A 19,037-nucleotide genomic window follows, 5' to 3' on the forward strand; every position below is an offset into this window, starting at 1 on the left:
TATTGTTCGTTCTGTCTGTCTGTCTGTCTGTGTCTATTGTTTTGTCTGTCTCTATCATTCTGTCTTTCTGTCTATCATTATGTCTGTCTGTCTATTGTTTTGTCTGTCTGTCATTTTGTCTGTCTGTCTGTCTATTGTTTTGTCTGTCTGTCTGTCTCTATCATTCTGTCTGTCTGTTTATCTTTCATTATCTGTCTGTATATTGTTTTGTCTGTCTGTGTCTTTCATTCTGTCTTTCTATCTATCTATCTGTATATTGTTCTGACTGTATATTGTTTTGTCTGTCTGTCTCTTTCATTCTGTCTGTCTCTTTCATTCTGTCTGTCTATCTATCTGTCTGTCTATTGTTCTGTCTGTCTGTCTGTCTGTCTGTCTGTCTGTCTGTCTGTCTGTCTGTGTCTATTGTTTTGTCTGTCTCTATCATTCTGTCTTTCTGTCTATCATTATGTCTGTCTGTCTATTGTTCTGTCTGTCTGTCATTTTGTCTGTCTGTCTGTCTATTGTTTTGTCTGTCTGTCTGTCTCTATCATTCTGTCTGTCTGTTTATCTTTCATTCTCTGTCTGTATATTGTTTTGTCTGTCTGTGTCTTTCATTCTGTCTTTCTATCTATCTATCTGTATATTGTTCTGACTGTATATTGTTTTGTCTGTCTGTCTCTTTCATTCTGTCTGTCTGTCTATTGTTCTGTCTGTCTGTTTATCTTTCATTCTGTCTGTCTATTGTTCTCTGTCTATCTATCTTTCATTCTGTCGGTCTGTCTCTTTCATTCTGTCTATTGTTCTGTCTGTCTGTTTATCTTTCATTCTGTCTGTCTATTGTTCTCTGTCTATCTATCTTTCATTCTGTCTGTCTGTCTCTTTCATTCTGTCTATTGTTCTGTCTGTCTGTTTATCTTTCATTATGTCTGTCTGTCTATTGTTCTGTCTGTCTATCATTTTGTCTGTCTGTCTGTCTATCTATCTTTCATTCTGTCTGTCTCTAACATTCTGTCTGTCTGTGTCTATCTTTCATTCTGTCTGTCTGTCTGTCAGTCTATTGTTCTGTCTGTCTATCATTTTGTCTGTCTGTCTGTCTGTCTATCTATCTTTCATTCTGTCTGTCTCTAACATTCTGTCTGTCTGTGTCTATCTTTCATTCTGTCTGTCTGTCTGTCAGTCTATTGTTCTGTCTGTCGTTCTGTCTATCTATCATTCTCATGTAATACTGTAAATATATATATACACACACACACACACACACACACACACACACACACACACACACACACACACATGTATATTTACTGTATATGTTTGTATGTGTGTATATGGAAATACACACACACACACACACACACACACACACACACACACACACACACACACACACACACACACACACACACACACACACACACACACACACACACACACACACACACACATATATATATACATACAATTCTTTGTCTACAAAATATGTTTATTGATTATAATATGTATAATATTTCACATTTAATAAGGTTAAAAGCTACTATATGCAGAACAGTCAGAATATTTTTGACTTTGGTTATAAAATGTCATTATCTTGTTTATACGTATCTTTGGATAAAAGAGCTAAATGAAGAAATGGAGTTTCATTAGATTAGATTAGTGTTACTCAAACGCTCATATGGGGCCTCTATGACCTTCTGCAGAATTCAACATAGTGAACATCTTGTTTTAATAATAAGCTTCATTAAATGCTCTGATCTTCTGAGCCTTTTCATCCAGATGCGGTTCTGATTGAAACATGGATCCTGTGTGATGTGTGTGATTTGAGCGGCGATCTCTCAGAGACTCTCTGAGGGCAGAGCTGGATCTGAGCGCGAGTGTGAGATCATACGGGAGGCAGCGCGTACACAGTTTATCAAAAACCCTGATGTCATAGTTGAGCTCAGCGGTCATTACATCTCTCTCTCTCTCTCTCTCTCTCTCTCAGGGAAATCCCCCTCTAAAACCTGCACATGGGAACATGTGAAATGAGGCTGTTGCAGATTAGCTACAAGGCCAAACTACATAATAAAATATTAAGAATCGTCTCAGAGCTTTAGACTGCAGACATTTGATATGAGAGTCTTGTGTAGAAAAGGGTCCCGTAGTGATTGCTTTTTACTTCACTTTTTGCCACATACATTTCTGTAATGTTCACCCAAAAATGAAAATTATTTCATGATTTGCTCACCCTTATTTTGTTCCAAACCATACCTGTTTTTTTCTTCTGTTGATCTAAAAAGAAGATATTTTGAAGAATCTTGGTTACCCGACAGTTGACGATAGCCATCGACTTCCATAGTATTTGGGAGTCAATGGCTACCGTCAACTGTCTGGTTACTGACAGTCTTCCAAATATTTTCTTTTGTTTTCAACAGTGGAAAGAAATTCATACAGGTTTGGAACAACATAAGGGTGAGCAAATCATGACAGAAGTTTCATTTTTGGGTGACCTTTCCCTTTAAATAACATAAGGCATTATCTAGTTACATATGCACTCATCCAGAACAGATATCTGAACATTGGATAAAGCCAAGTTCAGAATATGATATTATTATTATTAGAGTACATTTTTTTAAAGAGGGGATTTTGGATGTTTTTTTGAATCACTCAAAAACCAGCAAATACTGTCAACAGCCAGATGTTGTTAATCCTTTAACTGGCGACGTATGCTAGGGGGATACAAACATTTGAGAGGCAGGGAAAGTGTTGGTCTCATTTCTTGGTTTCATGTTGTGTCCGTTGCAAATATTTAGATGTGGTGACTGTTCATACATTCTTTGTTTATCTCACGGGCTGCATTTAAAAACAACATGGCCACCTGTAGTGGGAAATCTACTCTCCTTCAGATAAAAGTTTAAATATTTCACATATTTACAATATTTTGAGGGGACTTAACAGTTTAAAAAGTTGTTGTTAAGCTTTAGCTTATTACATTTATGTTGACATTTTATGAAATTAACTTTTACATTTTTCTTAATCTGTCTGAAAATGTTTGTATCCCCCAGGATACGTCGTCACTTTGGGGGTATACATTTGTTTTAAAAAAAAAAATGCTTTTTTTGGCAAACCGTGAGTAATTTGAACCGTTACACCCCTACAATAAAGGAATTGTTCACCCAAAAAAAAAAAAAACTATTTACTCATGGCATGCCATGACTTTCCAAAGCTATAAGACTTTTAGACTAAGTCTCTTATTCTCACCAAGGCTGCATTTATTTGATCAAAAATACAGTAATATTGTGAAATAATGCAATTTAAAATAACTGTTTTCTATTTGAATATGTTTTAAAATGTAATACATTTTCCTTTTATGTTCAGTGGAAAATAAAAAGGTTTGGAACAACATGGCTATTCCTTAAATGCTTTGACTGAGAGAGTAAACTCTATACCTCTAGACTCTATATCTCTAAATCTACAGATGCAAATAGATAAAATGCAATAAAAGAAACATTTAAAAGTGTATTTCAATTTTTCTTTCGACTAGTGTGAACACATTATGAAAAGCCAAATAGACTAATATCTCAAAATTGACCAGTGCATGAAAAAACAATGGTTTTGCCTGTAGTGTCTTTCATAAATTACCATAAAACTTGGCAGTTGCATTGCAAGTAATATCATGTAAATCCCATTGGAATTTGGAACAGTTGCAACAACAACAAAAAAACCCTGGAGCATCAGATACTGAAAGAGATGTTTTATTGTTGTAACTGTGATATTTCCAGGAGATCGTCTCTGTGGCTGATGTCTATCGTTGTTTGCACATGCAGGTGAAGATGAGATCCAGGACCAGCGATATGGAGGGGCCAGAGAACAGACCCCTGAAGCCGCTCGCTAGAATACACAACATTGAGAAAGAGGGAAGCAAACAGGAGCTGATGAGGAAGAAGCCCAACGCTCAGGAGGAGAAAGAGAGCAGTGAGGAGAAGGTTGTTGTTTGTGGGACTTTGAAAAAGCCTCAGAAGCCTCGTGAGAAGCAGCTGAAGAGAGACGGACTGATGGCCCTCTCCAAAGAAGATCTGGTCCATCTGCTGGGCGTCATGGAGGGAGAAGTTCAGGTGAAATGTGACTGCGTGATGCCAATTGTTTGTTTACCATAGTAAGTTTCTGCCAAAATACCATTATTACTACAGTAAAAGTGCGGTGACCTGGTACGCTGGGGGGAAAAATGGTGTAGGTCACAAATAATTAGAAAGAAACAGCAAGTGACGCATTGAATCAAACATGACATATTGAAGTAGAAAGACTGAAATATCTTTTCTTGTAAAACGCACGTCAATATTCCAATATTCTTGCATCACTGTCATTCACAAAGGAATTAAATGAGATTCTGAAGCTTTTTGCGCTGTTTGAAGGAGAAATTCCATATGAATATATTATGATTTATAAGCACCAAAACAAAGTATTTTGACAGAAACTACTTTATAAGTACCATTGTAATGTTACATCAGGGTAAATACAGTATGCTCTGGTTGTGTACACTACCTTTCAAAAGTTTGTGGTCAGTATATAAATACTTTTATTCTGTAATGAAACATTAAATTGATCAAAAGTGACAGTAAAGACATTTATAATGATAAAAAAATCATTCATCAAATCCTGAAAATAAATGTATCATGGTGTTTCCACAAAAAAAAGCTGTTTTCAACATGTAAGGGTGGTTCGCCTACAGTGGTTCAGGCTGCAGGGTTGCCGAATGACTAAAGAAACGTTATCAGCAAGATTGCAGAAAACTACATTTCTCGTCTATTACCACCCACTGCAACTTAAACCAACGGTGGAAATAAGCGCAGTTACAATAGCAAAATATGTGGGAGAGCGTTGCTATAATGTGACTATATTGTATTGCAATAGGGAGCACTTCCAAGTCAATACCGAATCAAAACTAGTTAGCACATCATTTGTTTATAGAAAGGATTTAATGACTAAATCTGGTTATGGTTACACTTAAAATAGATGTATGAGATTATAAAACATACCCAGCATGAATAGAATGTTACCTGAGGGATAGAGAGAGAGAGAGAGAGAGAGAGAGAGAGAGAGAGAGAGAGAGAGAGAGAGAGAGAGAGAGAGAGAGAGAGAGAGAGAGAGAGAGAGAGAGAGGGGGCTTTAGAAAGGGAAGAGAGAAAGAGCCAGAGCAAAGAAGCCCCAGCGAAAAGAAGAGCAGGCCCCAAGAAGAGAGAGAGCCTGAGAATCAAGAGCCAGAGCAACAGTTACGATCTTTTTTTATCCTTTTCTTGACCATGTGACTGAAACCCCAAATGTGAGACATTCAAACTGACCAATCAGCTAATTACAACTTCCTCCACTGTAAAGGTGTGACACATTTTGGCCTACAGGCCTTCAGCATCTCTTTAGGAATTCCAAATGGCCCTTCTGTTAAGAAAGATGGGGGTTGAAAACAGTAAAGCAAATGTCTTTGTTCAATTTCAAATATTTTTGATTATTTTCAAAACTAACAATTATAATCATAAATGTTTCTAGAGCAGCAAATCCTCATATTAGAATGATTTCTGAAGGATCATGTGACACTGAAGACTGGAGTAATGATGCTGAAAATTCAGCTTTGATCACAGGAATAAATTACATTTTAATATATTCACATTTTAAATTGAAAAAATATTTCACAATATTGCTGTTCTTAATGTATATTTAATCAGATAAATGCAACCTGGATGAGCGTAAAAGGCTCATTTAAAAAATATTACCAACCCCAAACTTTTGAATGGTAGGCAATTTGTATATTCTGTGCATGTAGAAAATGTGTATACTGCACATAGTATACAAACGGTATAGTGCACACAGCCATGTGGTTGTGTTAGTGTTGGGGTTTTGAAAGCATACAGCTCCCCCTGCTGGTGTACAGTCAGAATGTAACAGTTTGCACAATGACACAAAAAACATAAAAAGAGTAATTGAAATAGTTAATTTAACATAAGTCATGTTTGTAACAAAGTATGCTTTGTTTGAGTATCATGGAAATACCATGGCATCTCAGTATGATACACATCCTGTACCATGGTACATATCAAAGTACCACATTAATGCAATGATTCCATCCCTTTAGGCCCGTGAAGACATTATCCACATGCTGCAGTCTGAGAGAACGCGGCCCGAGGTTCTGGAGGCTCATTACGGATCTGCGCTTCCAGTCAAACCTCTTCAAGCTCTGCAGAGAGACAGTCTGATGACCAGCAGCAACATGATCCGAGACGATGTTTATGAGATACCAATGATAGAGGTGAGAGCATACCAATGATAGAGGTGAAAGCATTCAAACATGCAATTTATCAAAAGAATCTTAAAGGGTTAGTTCACCCAAAAATGAAAATTCTGTCATTAATTACTCACCCTCATGTCGTTGGACACCCGTCAGACCTCCGTTCATATTCGGAACACAAATGAAGATATTTTAGTTGAAAGCTGATGGCTGAGAAAGGCTTCAGATAGGCCTCCATTGGCATTCAGTACATTGACACTCAGAAGACCCATAAAAGGCACTTAAAATGTCGTTACAAAGTCCATCTCACCACAGTGACTCTACAATAATTTTACGATGCGACGACAATAGTTTTTGTGCGCAAAAAAAAATCTAAATAACACCTTTATCCAACTTGTTCTCGACTTCCGTGTGTGCCTCCACGACGCATGCGCGAGAATATGACGCAGATCCGGCGTTCGGGAATCCATGAAATACACACTTAAGCCCCATTTTGAGCACTACGCCGAGACCTAAAGCACGATCAATGTAGAATTCAACAGCTTAGACACGCGCGTCTTCCTCTGCTCGTAAACAAATCGCATTTGGGTCATGTGTCCGAACGCCGGATCTGCGTCATATTCTCGCGCATGCGTCGTGGAGGCACACACGGAAGACAAGAACAAGTTGGATAAAGGTGGTATTTAGATTTTTTTTTGCGCACAAAAACTATTGTCGTTGCATCGTAAAATTATTGTAGAGTCACTGTGGTGAGATGGACTTTGTAACGATGTTTTAAGTGCCTTTCTGGATCTTGGAAGTGTCAATGTACTGAATGCCAATGGAGGCCTGTCTGAAGCCTTTCTCAGCCATCAGCTTTACACTAAAATATCTTCATTTGTGTTCCGAATATGAACGGAGGTCTTACGGGTGTCCAACGACATGAGGGTGAGTAATTAATGACAGAATTTTCATTTTTGGGTGAACTAACCCTTTAAATGCAATGCAAGTCGCTTGGAATAAAAGCATCTGCCAAATGCATTAAATGTAAAATGCATTGCAGATCAGTGTTGGGGAAAGTTACTTTGAAAAGTAATGCATTACAATATTGCATTACTCCCTTAAAAAGTAACTAATTGAGTTACTTACTGTAGTTACTTTTTAAGAAAAGTAATGCGTCACGTTACTTTTTCTCACCTGGGCTGGGCGTTGTTGTTTTTTTTTATAACAAAAAAGTTATATTTTTGTGCAATGGTAAAGACCTCTTCATACCAAAATGTAAATAATAAGCCCCAGGCTGAGGTAAAAATGCAAATTCATGCATGAACAGTAGAGGGCGCAGCTCTGCTGCCATTCTGGATAATGGTAGAATAGGATGCAGGAGAAAAAAGTTTTACCAATAAAAACAAAAAATCTAGTAATTTTCATCATCAAAGGTCAGCAGCAAGACATTGGTAAATTAAATATAAAGGTAGATTATGCATAAAAATAGTTGTTTTATTTAACATTTAATTATTGGAGGTTTGCATAGTACTCTGATTTTGCATTTGACTGATTTTATTCATTTTGAGGAGGACAGAATCTTTATTGTGCAAGTGAGATGAATAAATGCTCACATTTAGTCTAGAACTACAATGACCATCATGTTCACACACACGCCTCTGCACTTATTATTCTCAACATGGGGGCAGGAGAGCTGTCAGTCAAATTAATGTCAAAAAGTAACTCAGATATTTTGTTGTAAATTTGAACAGTAATGCGTTACTTTACTGGTTACTTGGAAAAAGTAATATTATTACGTAACTCATGTTACTTGTAATGCGTTACCCCCAACACTGTTGCAGATTGTAACACATTGTTGTGCAAGTGCAAGCAATTAATAATAATAATCATCATTTTTATAGCTGGACCGTTTGGAGGAGAAGCAACGTGAGACGTACAGACGTATGTTAGAGCAGCTGCTCTTGGCAGAGAAATGCCACCGGCGCACCGTCACCGAACTGGACAGTGAAAAGCGCAAACACGTCGACTTCATGAACAAAAGCGATGATTTTACCAACTTGCTGGAGCAGGAGAGAGAGAGGTGAGGAGACGAGCTTTACGCAGCATCCCATGGGAATCAATCAACAGGATTTTCAGTAAAATGTGCTCATAAACACTTCTCACCATAGCCTCGTTTGAAAGCGGCTACAACCACGTGGCACCAAAGCTATGAATTGCACATGATTGTATTGGTGACCACAGGCTGTCCTAAATCACACAAAGGGCCTTATAGGAGCAAATGAAGGGGTGACGGCATCAAAAAGGCCTGTCGTTAGCGTGGTGGTGTTCTTCTGAGAATGTGAAACGGGCAGATTGAGGCCCTGTAGAGCTCCAGTCATTAGACCAGGAGCACCCGAGCTATATATGGACATGAATGGACTCAAATGAACATAAATGACAACATGGGTCAGTTGCTTTTCTGGAAGCTCATATTAAAGGGATTAGAGCAGCTTCTTAAAGCTGCAGTCCGTCATTTTTTGGGGGGTTAAAGATGATCCAAAATCAGTTTTTGAGCAAGTACACAACCAGCCAGTATCTCCTAACCTTATCCCGCTTCACAACGGTAAGCTTGTGATAATGTGTTATAATTCGAGTGGTACTGGTAGCTTTCAGCGGGAGATTCGAGCATGGCGTCATTACGTCACGTCTGTATACATAAAGAAGGAGTCTGGGCTATAGGCTATCGCATGTGAGGATGCTGCAGGTGGCGGATCATTTATAATCTTTTCTCACAACAGCTCGAATAATTAAATTGATAATTTTGATGGCGAATTGTAATCCAGAAACTGGAGATTCACCCGTAGTCAAAAGCAAAAGATTAGACTGTACAATTGAAATCGTCAGGTAACGCTAATACACACTAAATACACGTACACTCTAAAAAATGCTGGGTAAAAAAAAAACCCAAGTTGGGTTGAAAATGGACTAACCCAGCAATTGTTTTTTTTTAACCCAGCGATTGGGTTGTTTTAAGCAAACATTTAACCCAACCGCTGGGTTAAAACAACCCAAATGCTGAGTTAAAACAACCCAATTGCTGGGTTAGTCCATTTTCAACCCAACTTGGGTTATTTTTAAAGTGATTTTTTAGAGTGTAGTCTTGCAATGCTGATGTTGTTAAAATTAATCATTTGAGAACAAAGTATAACAATAATAATGATTTGCACGGTTTGATGTTATGTGAGCTAAGCGATCATTAGATTTAATCGCCTTTGGCAGCGTAATTTATTGTAATGCTTTTTTTCTCAGTTGGTCAGAACAAAAGTGGCAGACATGTTACTTACTTGTTGTAAAATCTTATTTTGGTCGTACTTCCAAGACGTAGAATCTGTGATTCTGAAGTACAGGATCCACACCTGTGCGGTGAATGAATGACAGCCGCACATACTCCGCAAAACATTATATTCATCTGGGCGGAGGAGCCTTGCAGATACACAACTCGCGTAAAGATGATAATTCCACAAATAACTGCAATTGCAGGTTTCAAACAGAGATGGCGACAAAGAGGCAAAACGTACGGACTGCACTTTAAATAAATAAGTATATTATGAAGAAACATTACATTAAGTAATTCCCCTCATTATGAGTATTGTGGGGAAAAATAGGAAAAAAATAACATATAATTGTATATTATTTAAATTGCAAAGTTTAAGCATCATGGTGGTATTTGAGGCCTGAAAACCTAGTCAGTTTCTGATGGATGCAATCAAGTTTTGTCCCAGGTTAATTTTTTCTCATTGATTATCCTGCTATAAACATGACTGTTTCATGGTGAACATTGATATCATTTTTACAATGTAGACGTTTATTAAGGAGACCTTCATTTTTCCACCTATAGAGATATTGCAGTTACCCACACAGTGAATGTGATTTCAATAAGTATAACATGGGAACGTGGAACAACATCTTTTTTGATGCTGGAAAAACATTCCAATCAACCAATCAGATTTGAGAGACAAGTTTACAGTTTGTCAAGTTTAGCCTTACAATATTGGTTGGGTGCTTCTACATCAGTGTTATTTATATTTTCCCTCTGATTTTAGGGATAAGTTATGGGTAGGGTTAGGTGTAGGGGTAGGGATAAGGTTAGAACTAAATTCTTGGACGCGGTAATGTTGTTCTAGGATCAATAAAATATGTTGATCCAGGTTTATGTCTTTCTTTGCAAGTGAACTTATAGAGCCACACAAAACTATTATTATTATCAAATAATATAATTCCAGATAATGCACCCATTAAATATTAAGAACAGCTCTGGTATTGTATGTTGCACTATACTTCTGTGTAAAAGTTTGAGGTCATGGGGTCAGCAATTTTTTTTATTTTTTTTAATTTATTAATTAATACTTTTAATTCAGCAAGGAGGCATTAAATTGCTCAAAAGTTACAGTACAAAACATTTATAATGTTACAAACGATTTCTATTTCAAATAAATGCTGTTCTTTTGAACTTTCTGTTCATCAAAGAATCCTGTAGCACAAAAATATTAAGCTGTTTTCAACATTGATAATTATCAGAAATGTTTCCTGAGCAGCAAATCATCATATTAGAATGATTTCTGAAGGATCATGTGACACTGAAGACTGGAGTAATGATGCTGAAAATTCAGCTTTGATCACAGGAATAAATTACATTTTAAAACATATTCACATAGAAAACAGTTCTTTTAAATTGTAATAATATTACACATTTTACTGTATTTTTGATCAAATAAATGCAGCAATTTTTAAAAAAAATCTTACCAACCAACCCCAAACTTTTTAACTCTAGTGCACATTTATTAAACAATATATTTATCAGTGGAAAATCAGGTGACTCATAACTGCAAAATCCAAACAATTGCAGACAAGAGACAATGAGATCCTTCATATTCTGATAAGACCCCTATAGTGGTCGGTCGCCCACCGTCACGGTCCCCTCACTTCCCGTTTACCACCCTGAACTTGAGTAGCATACAATATTTTGCTCAAAACTTCTTAACAAAACCCATCAAATGAACATTTTGAATGGAATTAAATTGAAAAATGCTCCATTTACCCCAAATCAAAATTTGTTTTGGACTCTAAGGTGCTTTGAAAAAACTGTAAATATATCTATAATTTCCTAATCTTAAATTCTCATGTATTAATTGTAGTGCATTTTAAAACAGAACTCATTTGTGTGATGCATCATCGTATAAAAACCTTATTTCTTTGCTCTAGTTTATTGCATTGGCACCGTTCAGTTGCAACCCTCCTCTCCACTTATCACGCTCATCTCCAGCCCGTGTGTTTGCACATTCCTCCATAATTCTCTCATTTCAGAGATTCATAGCAGGTGAGGTCACTCCAGCACCACACCACCTGGGACTGAACGCCGGCCGGGCGATGGCGGGGAATCCCGCCAGGAATATAAAACTGCTGTGTGTTGAGCTTCTAGTAGCATCCGCAATGCCCTTCCTCCTCAAATTACCTCTCTCTCTTTCACATGACATTTACACTTGCTGGATTTCCTCTTGAAGTCCCACATTCAAAAAAAGACTGTAATCTGAAGAGGACAGCTAGTTTTGTTCTTTGATTGGCATGTAGGTCAGTGCAAGACAGATACTAATGATTTAACCCGCAACAAGTTTGTTGTTTTCATGGTCAACATGAAATCAAAACGGTTTCATATTCCTTTATATAGGCCCACCACCTCAAGACTCAATATATTTTTGTCTGCAAATATGGCCTTAGGTCCTCTGTCATTGTAAGTCTTGGGGATTTTTTCACCTGTTTTATCGTTCGCCAGACAAAAATTATAAGTCTGATCACCTAGAAAAGTAATAGCACATCATTTTTTATGTCTGGAGTTACACATCAAATCAAACTTCGCCAATTAAAACTACATCTGGAAGTTTCACGGGCTCTTGATATTCAGGCTGTAATTTAAATCGCAAGCACATTTATGATGGTGATGTCATTCTATCACCATTCACATGATTTATGGTTTATAAGTCTCTTGCTGCACATGTTACAGTGGATCTGATGATTTCTGAAGAATTTCCCAGCTGTCATCTCAAACCTTTGCCAATATCAGAGAAATAACCCACTATATCAGTAAACTTCCTGCAAAAATAAAATGATTTCCAAATATTATTTGCTGAGCAGTAATCTTTCCATTTTTTTATTTTATTTATTTACACACAATAATTTGTAAAAAAAAATATATAATTATTATTTTTTTGTATATTTTTGAAGTCTCTTCTGCTCACCTAGGCTGCATTAATTTGATTAAAAATACAGTAAAAACAGTAATATTGTGAAATATTATTACTAGGGCTGTCAAAAGATTAATCGCGATTAATCGCATCCAAAATAAAAGTTTGTGTTTACATAATTTTTGTGTGTGTACTCTGTTAATTATTATTTATATATAAATACACACACATTCATGTATATATTTTAGAAATATTTGCATGTATATACTGTATATACATTTATATAATCTATAATATATATAAATAAAAATGTTTTATATATAAAAATAATATTTTTTTCTTAAATATATACATGCTTGTGTGTGTATTTATATATAAATAATAATTAACAGAGTACACACACATATATTATGTAAACACAAACTTTTATTTTGGATGCGATTAATCGCGATTAATCTTTTGACAGCCCTAATTATTACATTTTAAAAGAACGGTTTTCTTTGTGGATATATTTTAAAATGTAATTTATTCCTGTGATCAAAGTTGAATTTTTGGCATCATTCAGTGTCTTGAGCCTTCAGAAATCATAATAAAATAGAAAAGTTAGTTCAAATTGTAATATGTTTTACAATATGACTGTATTTTACACATTTTTACTGTATTTCTTATTAAATAAATGCAGACTTGGTGAGCAGAAGAGACTTCTTTCAAAAACATAAATAAATCTTGCATTTCTGCTTATTTATTTATTTACCATTGCATTTCTAAGTGACGGGGCTTCATCTGAACCGAGAGAGTGCGACATTGTTCTCTTACAAAACAAAACTTTTCCCTTGCATTGTTGTCTGTTCCCATGGGAATGCTTGGTTGCATGTGAGAAAGGAAGTAATTGGGTCATTTAATAGTTTATATGAAATGCAAAGGGAACACTTGAAGTGATACAGGGGGGTTAGTGCATTGACCACAGCTCTAATTGTCTGTTTCCTAAAACAATATCCTGACTTCAGTCTTAGGGAAAAAGAATGAGAGAGGAAAGCTGAGAAAAGAGTGCATGAGAAGCTCTCAGATGGCTCCGCCTCCTTTGCCCAAACAAGGGCAGAACAGTTCTATGTTAGAGAGGGATGATATCACCAGCAAGTGGGGCAATGCCGTTTCACACCACATTCACCTTTCACTGCGCTCATGACATGGTTGGAATGTGATGGCTAATTCGGATAAGCGTTTAATGATGCTTTGAGTAACTAAAGCTGTGCACTTCAAAACATGTTAGGCATGGACCCACCTGGACTTCTCAGCTGCAGTAGATGGTGAGTTTGAAAACAGTTTGAAGTGTATGCAAATAGACTGACAGTATTCATTCATGGGTCTGTTCGGACTACTGTCTAACTGCTGTAAAATTCTAAATGAGGAAATGAGATTGTGGGATTATGAAGGAAATGTGCTGCAAACTCTGTGCACTTATTTCACAAAGGACATGTTCCTCTCGACAGGGAGACTCCCGCAGAGCTAGATCAGTGTAAACATTCACCAGCATCATAGACTTTTCTTCAAGTGCCCTTGTTGGCACACATTCCACTGTTGTGATGTCCTAGTAGACTTTTTTGCCAGGTGGGAACTTTTTCCCATTGACGTGCCAAGCTGCCCGCGAGCTGTTTCGATCCTGTGATCATGCAAGCATGAAATGTTCAGTAACTACTGTCAGAGGCAATCACTGAAGCATTCAGACACTGTTCCATGTTCTTACAACATGCTTGTCTTCTACTTCTTTTTATTAGTTTATTCATTCACTTCCAATAATATGTGCAATGGCAATATGTTGAAAATAGCAGAAACACTGCATCATTAAATACTGTAATACTGTGACAAGATAATGTCATAATATCTATACTAAATATACATAATATGAATATGAAAAGTATGAAATATATATATTTCATTTATTTATTTATTATAAAATATATTAATATTCCCAGTACACCTGCAAAAAATGCTTTTCTTGCTTAGGATTTTTGTCTTGTTTTCAGTCCAAATATCTAAAAAATCTTACATTAAGAAGCATTTACTTGACAAGCAAAAGTAATTTTGCTTAAAATAAGCAAAATAATCTGCCAATGGGGTAAGCAAAATAATCTTGTTTTCTGTTTGAATTAAGATTATTTTGCTTACCCCATTGGCAGATTATTTTGCTTATTTTAAGCAAAAACTCCCTTAATTTTGAGTTATTTGCCCCCAAAACAAGACAAAAACTTTTGCTTGTCTAGTAAATGCTAGTTAATGTAAGATTTTTTAGATATTTGGACTGAAAACAAGACAAAAATACTAAGCAAGAAAATTTTTTTTTTGCAGTGTATGCACCTTAAAATGTTTAATTATTTTTATATGTTTAATTTTCAATTGTGTGATTCTGAGAGAGAGACGATGATAAGCCACGTTTCCACCACAGGAACTTTCCCCAGGATCTAGAGACTTTGGGGTGGTACTCGGGGTGTTTCGACCGCAGGAACCGGGGTCTAAATGAAGTCCCGGGTAAGAATGTCCCCCTCAAAACGGCCCTGCTTGTGAGGTAGTACTTTTTCAAAGTTCAGGAACTTTCGCGGGTGGGACTTGGGCGCTGAACATGCTGATTGGTTGAGCTCATGCAGCATTTTATTTCAACCTAAAAGTCTGTTGTGGTGCATACAGTAAGAGTTGTTTGCTATTCGAATCAACAATGGAGTTTAAAAATACGACCGATGGACTGATGGCGAGGTTCAGGCTTTATGAAGTTTATTTGCGGAGGACGAAATTCAGTGGGCTCTGGAAAGTCACGCACAGTCCTACGTCACTGGACTAATCTTCATGGTACTTTAGACTGTGATGGAAACACAGACAACAGCAGGTCTGGGGGGAAAATTTCCTGGGAAAAAAGTTCTTGCATGGGACAAATTGTTTCCGGGTAATTTCGGTGGAAACGGGGCTATATAAAGTTGACCATTATTTTTAATGAGAATTATTAAATTAATCTCTTTTTGTTTCCACCAGACTCAAGAGACTATTGGAGCAAGAAAAGGCGTACCAGGTTCGCAAGGACAAGGATCACAGCAAACGTCTTGAGAAAGTTCAGGACGAGCTGGTTAAGTTGAAATCATTTGCCCTGATGCTGGTGGATGAAAGGCAGCTTCATATCGAACAGATTGACCAGCAAAAACAGAAGTTCCAGGATCTCAGCAAGAAGCTACATGAAAGAGAGCAGCATTTGGAGATAATCAACAGCAAAGCTAAAGAAGACATCCAGAGAATCCAGAGGCTGGAGCTCGACCTAGAACACAAGACCTCCAAATCGTCACAGGAACATGAGGAGATGACCGCCAAGCTGGCCAAACAGGAGTCGGAAAGTCGACAGCTGCGTCTGAAGCTGGCCAGCCTGTCACGCAAAATTGAGGAGTTGGAGGAGACAAACAGTACATTGCAGAAGTCAGAGGAAGACCTTCAGGACTTGCGGGACAAAATAAGTAGAGGGGAGTGCGGGAATTCGAGCCTAATGGCTGAGCTGGAGAACCTTCGGAAGAGAGTTCTGGAAATGGAAGGCAAGGATGAGGAGATCACAAAAACAGAAGCACAGTGCAAGGAGCTAAAGAGGAGGCTTCAGGATGAGGACAATCACAGTCGTGAGCTGAAACTAGAGGTTGAAAAACTGCAGAAGAGGATGGTGGACCTGGAGAAACTGGAGGGAGCTTTCAATGTGAGCAAATCCGAATGTGCTCAGCTCCACTCCAACCTGGAGAAAGAACGAACTTTGACGAAGAGCCTGGCGTGTGAGCTAGAAACAGTTAAAAACCATATCAAAGAACTTGAGTGCTCAGAATCGAGGCTGGAAAAGGCTGAGATGGGTTTAAAGGATGACTTGACCAAACTAAAGTCATTCACAGTGATCCTAATGGATGAGAGGAAGAACATGGCAGAGCGAATCATGCAGGAAGAGCAGAAAAGTGAAGAAATGAACAAACTGTTTAAAGCTGAGCAATGCAAAGTCATGGAGGTCACGGAAAAGCTGATAGAGGAAAGTAAGAAGCTTCTTAAACTGAAGTCTGAAATGGAGATGAAAGTGTCCGCTCTTGCCAAGGAAAAAGACGATCTGAAGTCTGAACTTGCAAGTGAAGAAGAGAAACGAAAGGATCTCAGTGTAAAGGTATGTCAGATGCAAAGTAAAATGGATGAGCGAGAGGAAGCGGAGTGGGAATCTACAAGAAACAGAGCTATTGTGGACAAAGTTGGATATCCTGATGAGGACAACAAGGTTAAGGAGCTCACGATCGAGATTGAGAGACTCAGGAACCGTCTTAAACAGCTTGAGGTTGTGGAGGGCGATTTGTTGAAGACAGAGGATGAATACGACATGCTCGAGAAGAAGTTCAGAACCGAACAAGACAAAGCCAACGCTCTTTTCCAGCTCCTGGAGGAAATGAAGATGCAGATCACCAAGAACAAAGCCATTGAAAAAGGAGAGTTGGTAAGCCAGGAAGCTGAGCTAAGACTACGCTGCAAAATTGAGGAGGCCAAAACGAGAGATCTTCAGGCCGATGTCCAAGCTCTAAAGGAGAAGATTCATGAGCTCATGAACAAGGAGGATCAGCTATCTCAGATTCAGGTAGACTACACGGTTCTCCAGCAGAGGTTCATTGAAGAGGAGGATAAAAAGAAAAACATGAGTCAAGAAGTTGTCAAATTAACCAAAGAGTTGGAAGCCACAAAGCGTTACAGCCGTGCCCTTAGACCCAGCATGAACGGAAGGAGGATTGTGGACATTCCTCTTACTTCCACCGCAGTGCAGACTGACGCAGACATGAACGAACACATCGAAGATGAGACTCCAGCTGTGTTCATCCAAAAGTCTGTCCTAGAGGAAAATCACATCATGAGTAATCTGAGGCAGAAAGGTCTCAAGAAACCGACTGTGTTGGACCGTTACCCACCGGCAGCTGCAGAGTTGGGGATGAGGAAGTCTTGGAACCCTTGGATGAAGAAGAAAGAAGCCGTTACTATCACTCAGGATGTCCCATCAACCCAGCAGGTCAATGGAACAACATCACGGTCATCACCAGAACTGACCATGTCTCGGAAATCTGGTCAGCCCCTCCATATTAAGGTGACTCCAGATCATCAGAGCAGCACTGCCACGTTGGAGATCACCAGTCCACGTGCTGAAGACTTCTTCTCAAGTACCACCATCATCCCAACTCTTGGGCTCCAGAAACCACGCATAACAATCGTTCCTACTTCTATGTTGCCCAAGTGTAAGGCTAACGAAGGGCCAGCTGAACGAACAAAGTCTCCAGTCACTATAACAGCCATCTCCAGAGCCAAATCTCCAGAGAAAGGTAAAGGCTCCTTCTCGGATCATCCTACTTCTCCTCTGTCCATCATAACCGTTAGCGCAACTCCAGTCTCTCAGGCATCCATTTCCCCAGAACCCCATGAGATGACCATGGGCAGAGCCGTGTTCAAGTTGACCCCTGAAAAGCAGACGGTTCCAACGCCCATCCGGAAATACAACTCCAATATTATAACCACGGAGGACAACAAGATCCATATCCACCTGGGATCACCTGGGTTCAAGAAACCTCAGGATGACCGAAGCGGCACAGTGACGGTTTGGCCTAACGGTGTGAGTTCAGACAGCAAGGAGATGTCGACAGGGACAGTTCTGCGCTCTCCCAGGCAGACGTCCGCTAATGTCGGGAACATGATCCAAGGCAAGGTGACCAGCAGCATTACAATAACCCCCATCACCTCGGCCCCAACCAGGTCTACTCAATCTGTGGTGAGTACCAGATTTATTACATCGTTCCTCTGTTTGGATTTTAGAAGATGTGGAACGGAAAGTGAGTGTGCATATATGCAGGGCCTAAAATTAACACTCGCCAAGTGGCAAATGCGTGTAAATGCGGCTTTGGCGAGTGTATATAACGGTGCCACTCACCAGTTGGCCAGTAACATCTTTATAAATTCTAACAATGCATGAATGTGAAAAAAACGTGACAGACAGTTGGCGGGTCAATGCTTCATCGCCATGAAAGTTCAAGCCTTGACATTTTAAAATTTCAAGCGCAAGAAGACGTGAAAGGGAGCTCATTTCGTTACTCGAGACACGCCCAGAAAGCACGTCTCAGACAGTGTGCGAATACTAAACTGAGCTCTCTTTCACGTCTTCTTGCACTTGAGCCGACAAATGCACAAAAATAGTCCAAAACAGTGAGTTTCTTAGTAGTTGTTATGTCTTAAGTGAATGTAAACAGTTGAGAAAGTAAACCCTTGTGTACAGTATCAGTGTATTAGATCTGTGCATTCGCTCTTAAAGTGACAGTAGCCTAATATTCCTGCTGCTGTCTGTGTTTTTAATGTTAATTAATTAATAAGTATTTTTAATTTATACAATGAATTTTACATTTTGCTTACTTTATTACAGTTCTGTACCTGAAAACTACTCTTAGACCTACCTAAAAATCCTGGAAATCACTGTTTATTTAATTTGTATCTTTGTTATATTGTATTTATACATTTATTTCTTAAGTTGGCCATTGGCAGATGTGGCAAAAAGTTAGGTTTAGGCCCTGCATACAGAATAT

At 38.3% G+C, this 19,037-nt stretch overlaps 1 protein-coding gene across 10 annotated transcripts in view; it reads left to right on the forward strand.

Annotated features, from left to right (window-relative positions):
- The window catches only part of filip1b (filamin A interacting protein 1b), a 107,440-nt gene that overhangs the window by 20,347 nt on the left and 68,056 nt on the right, over positions 1–19,037 (forward strand). For all 10 annotated transcript variants that reach the window (XR_013817600.1, XR_013817601.1, XR_013817602.1 and 7 more), the window contains 4 exons: positions 3,783–4,070; positions 6,080–6,253; positions 8,116–8,294; positions 15,454–18,232. Coding sequence is in view for 7 of the 10 variants with exons in the window: in XM_079830697.1 (XP_079686823.1) it covers positions 3,789–4,070; positions 6,080–6,253; positions 8,116–8,294; positions 15,454–18,232 (3,414 nt within the window). In the remaining 3 variants the exon portion in view is untranslated. The remainder of the gene's footprint in view (positions 1–3,782; positions 4,071–6,079; positions 6,254–8,115; positions 8,295–15,453; positions 18,233–19,037) is intronic.

This window comes from Gobio gobio (assembly GCF_949357685.1).
Source record: "Gobio gobio genome assembly, chromosome: 12".
Taxonomy (NCBI): Eukaryota; Metazoa; Chordata; class Actinopteri; order Cypriniformes; family Gobionidae; genus Gobio; species Gobio gobio.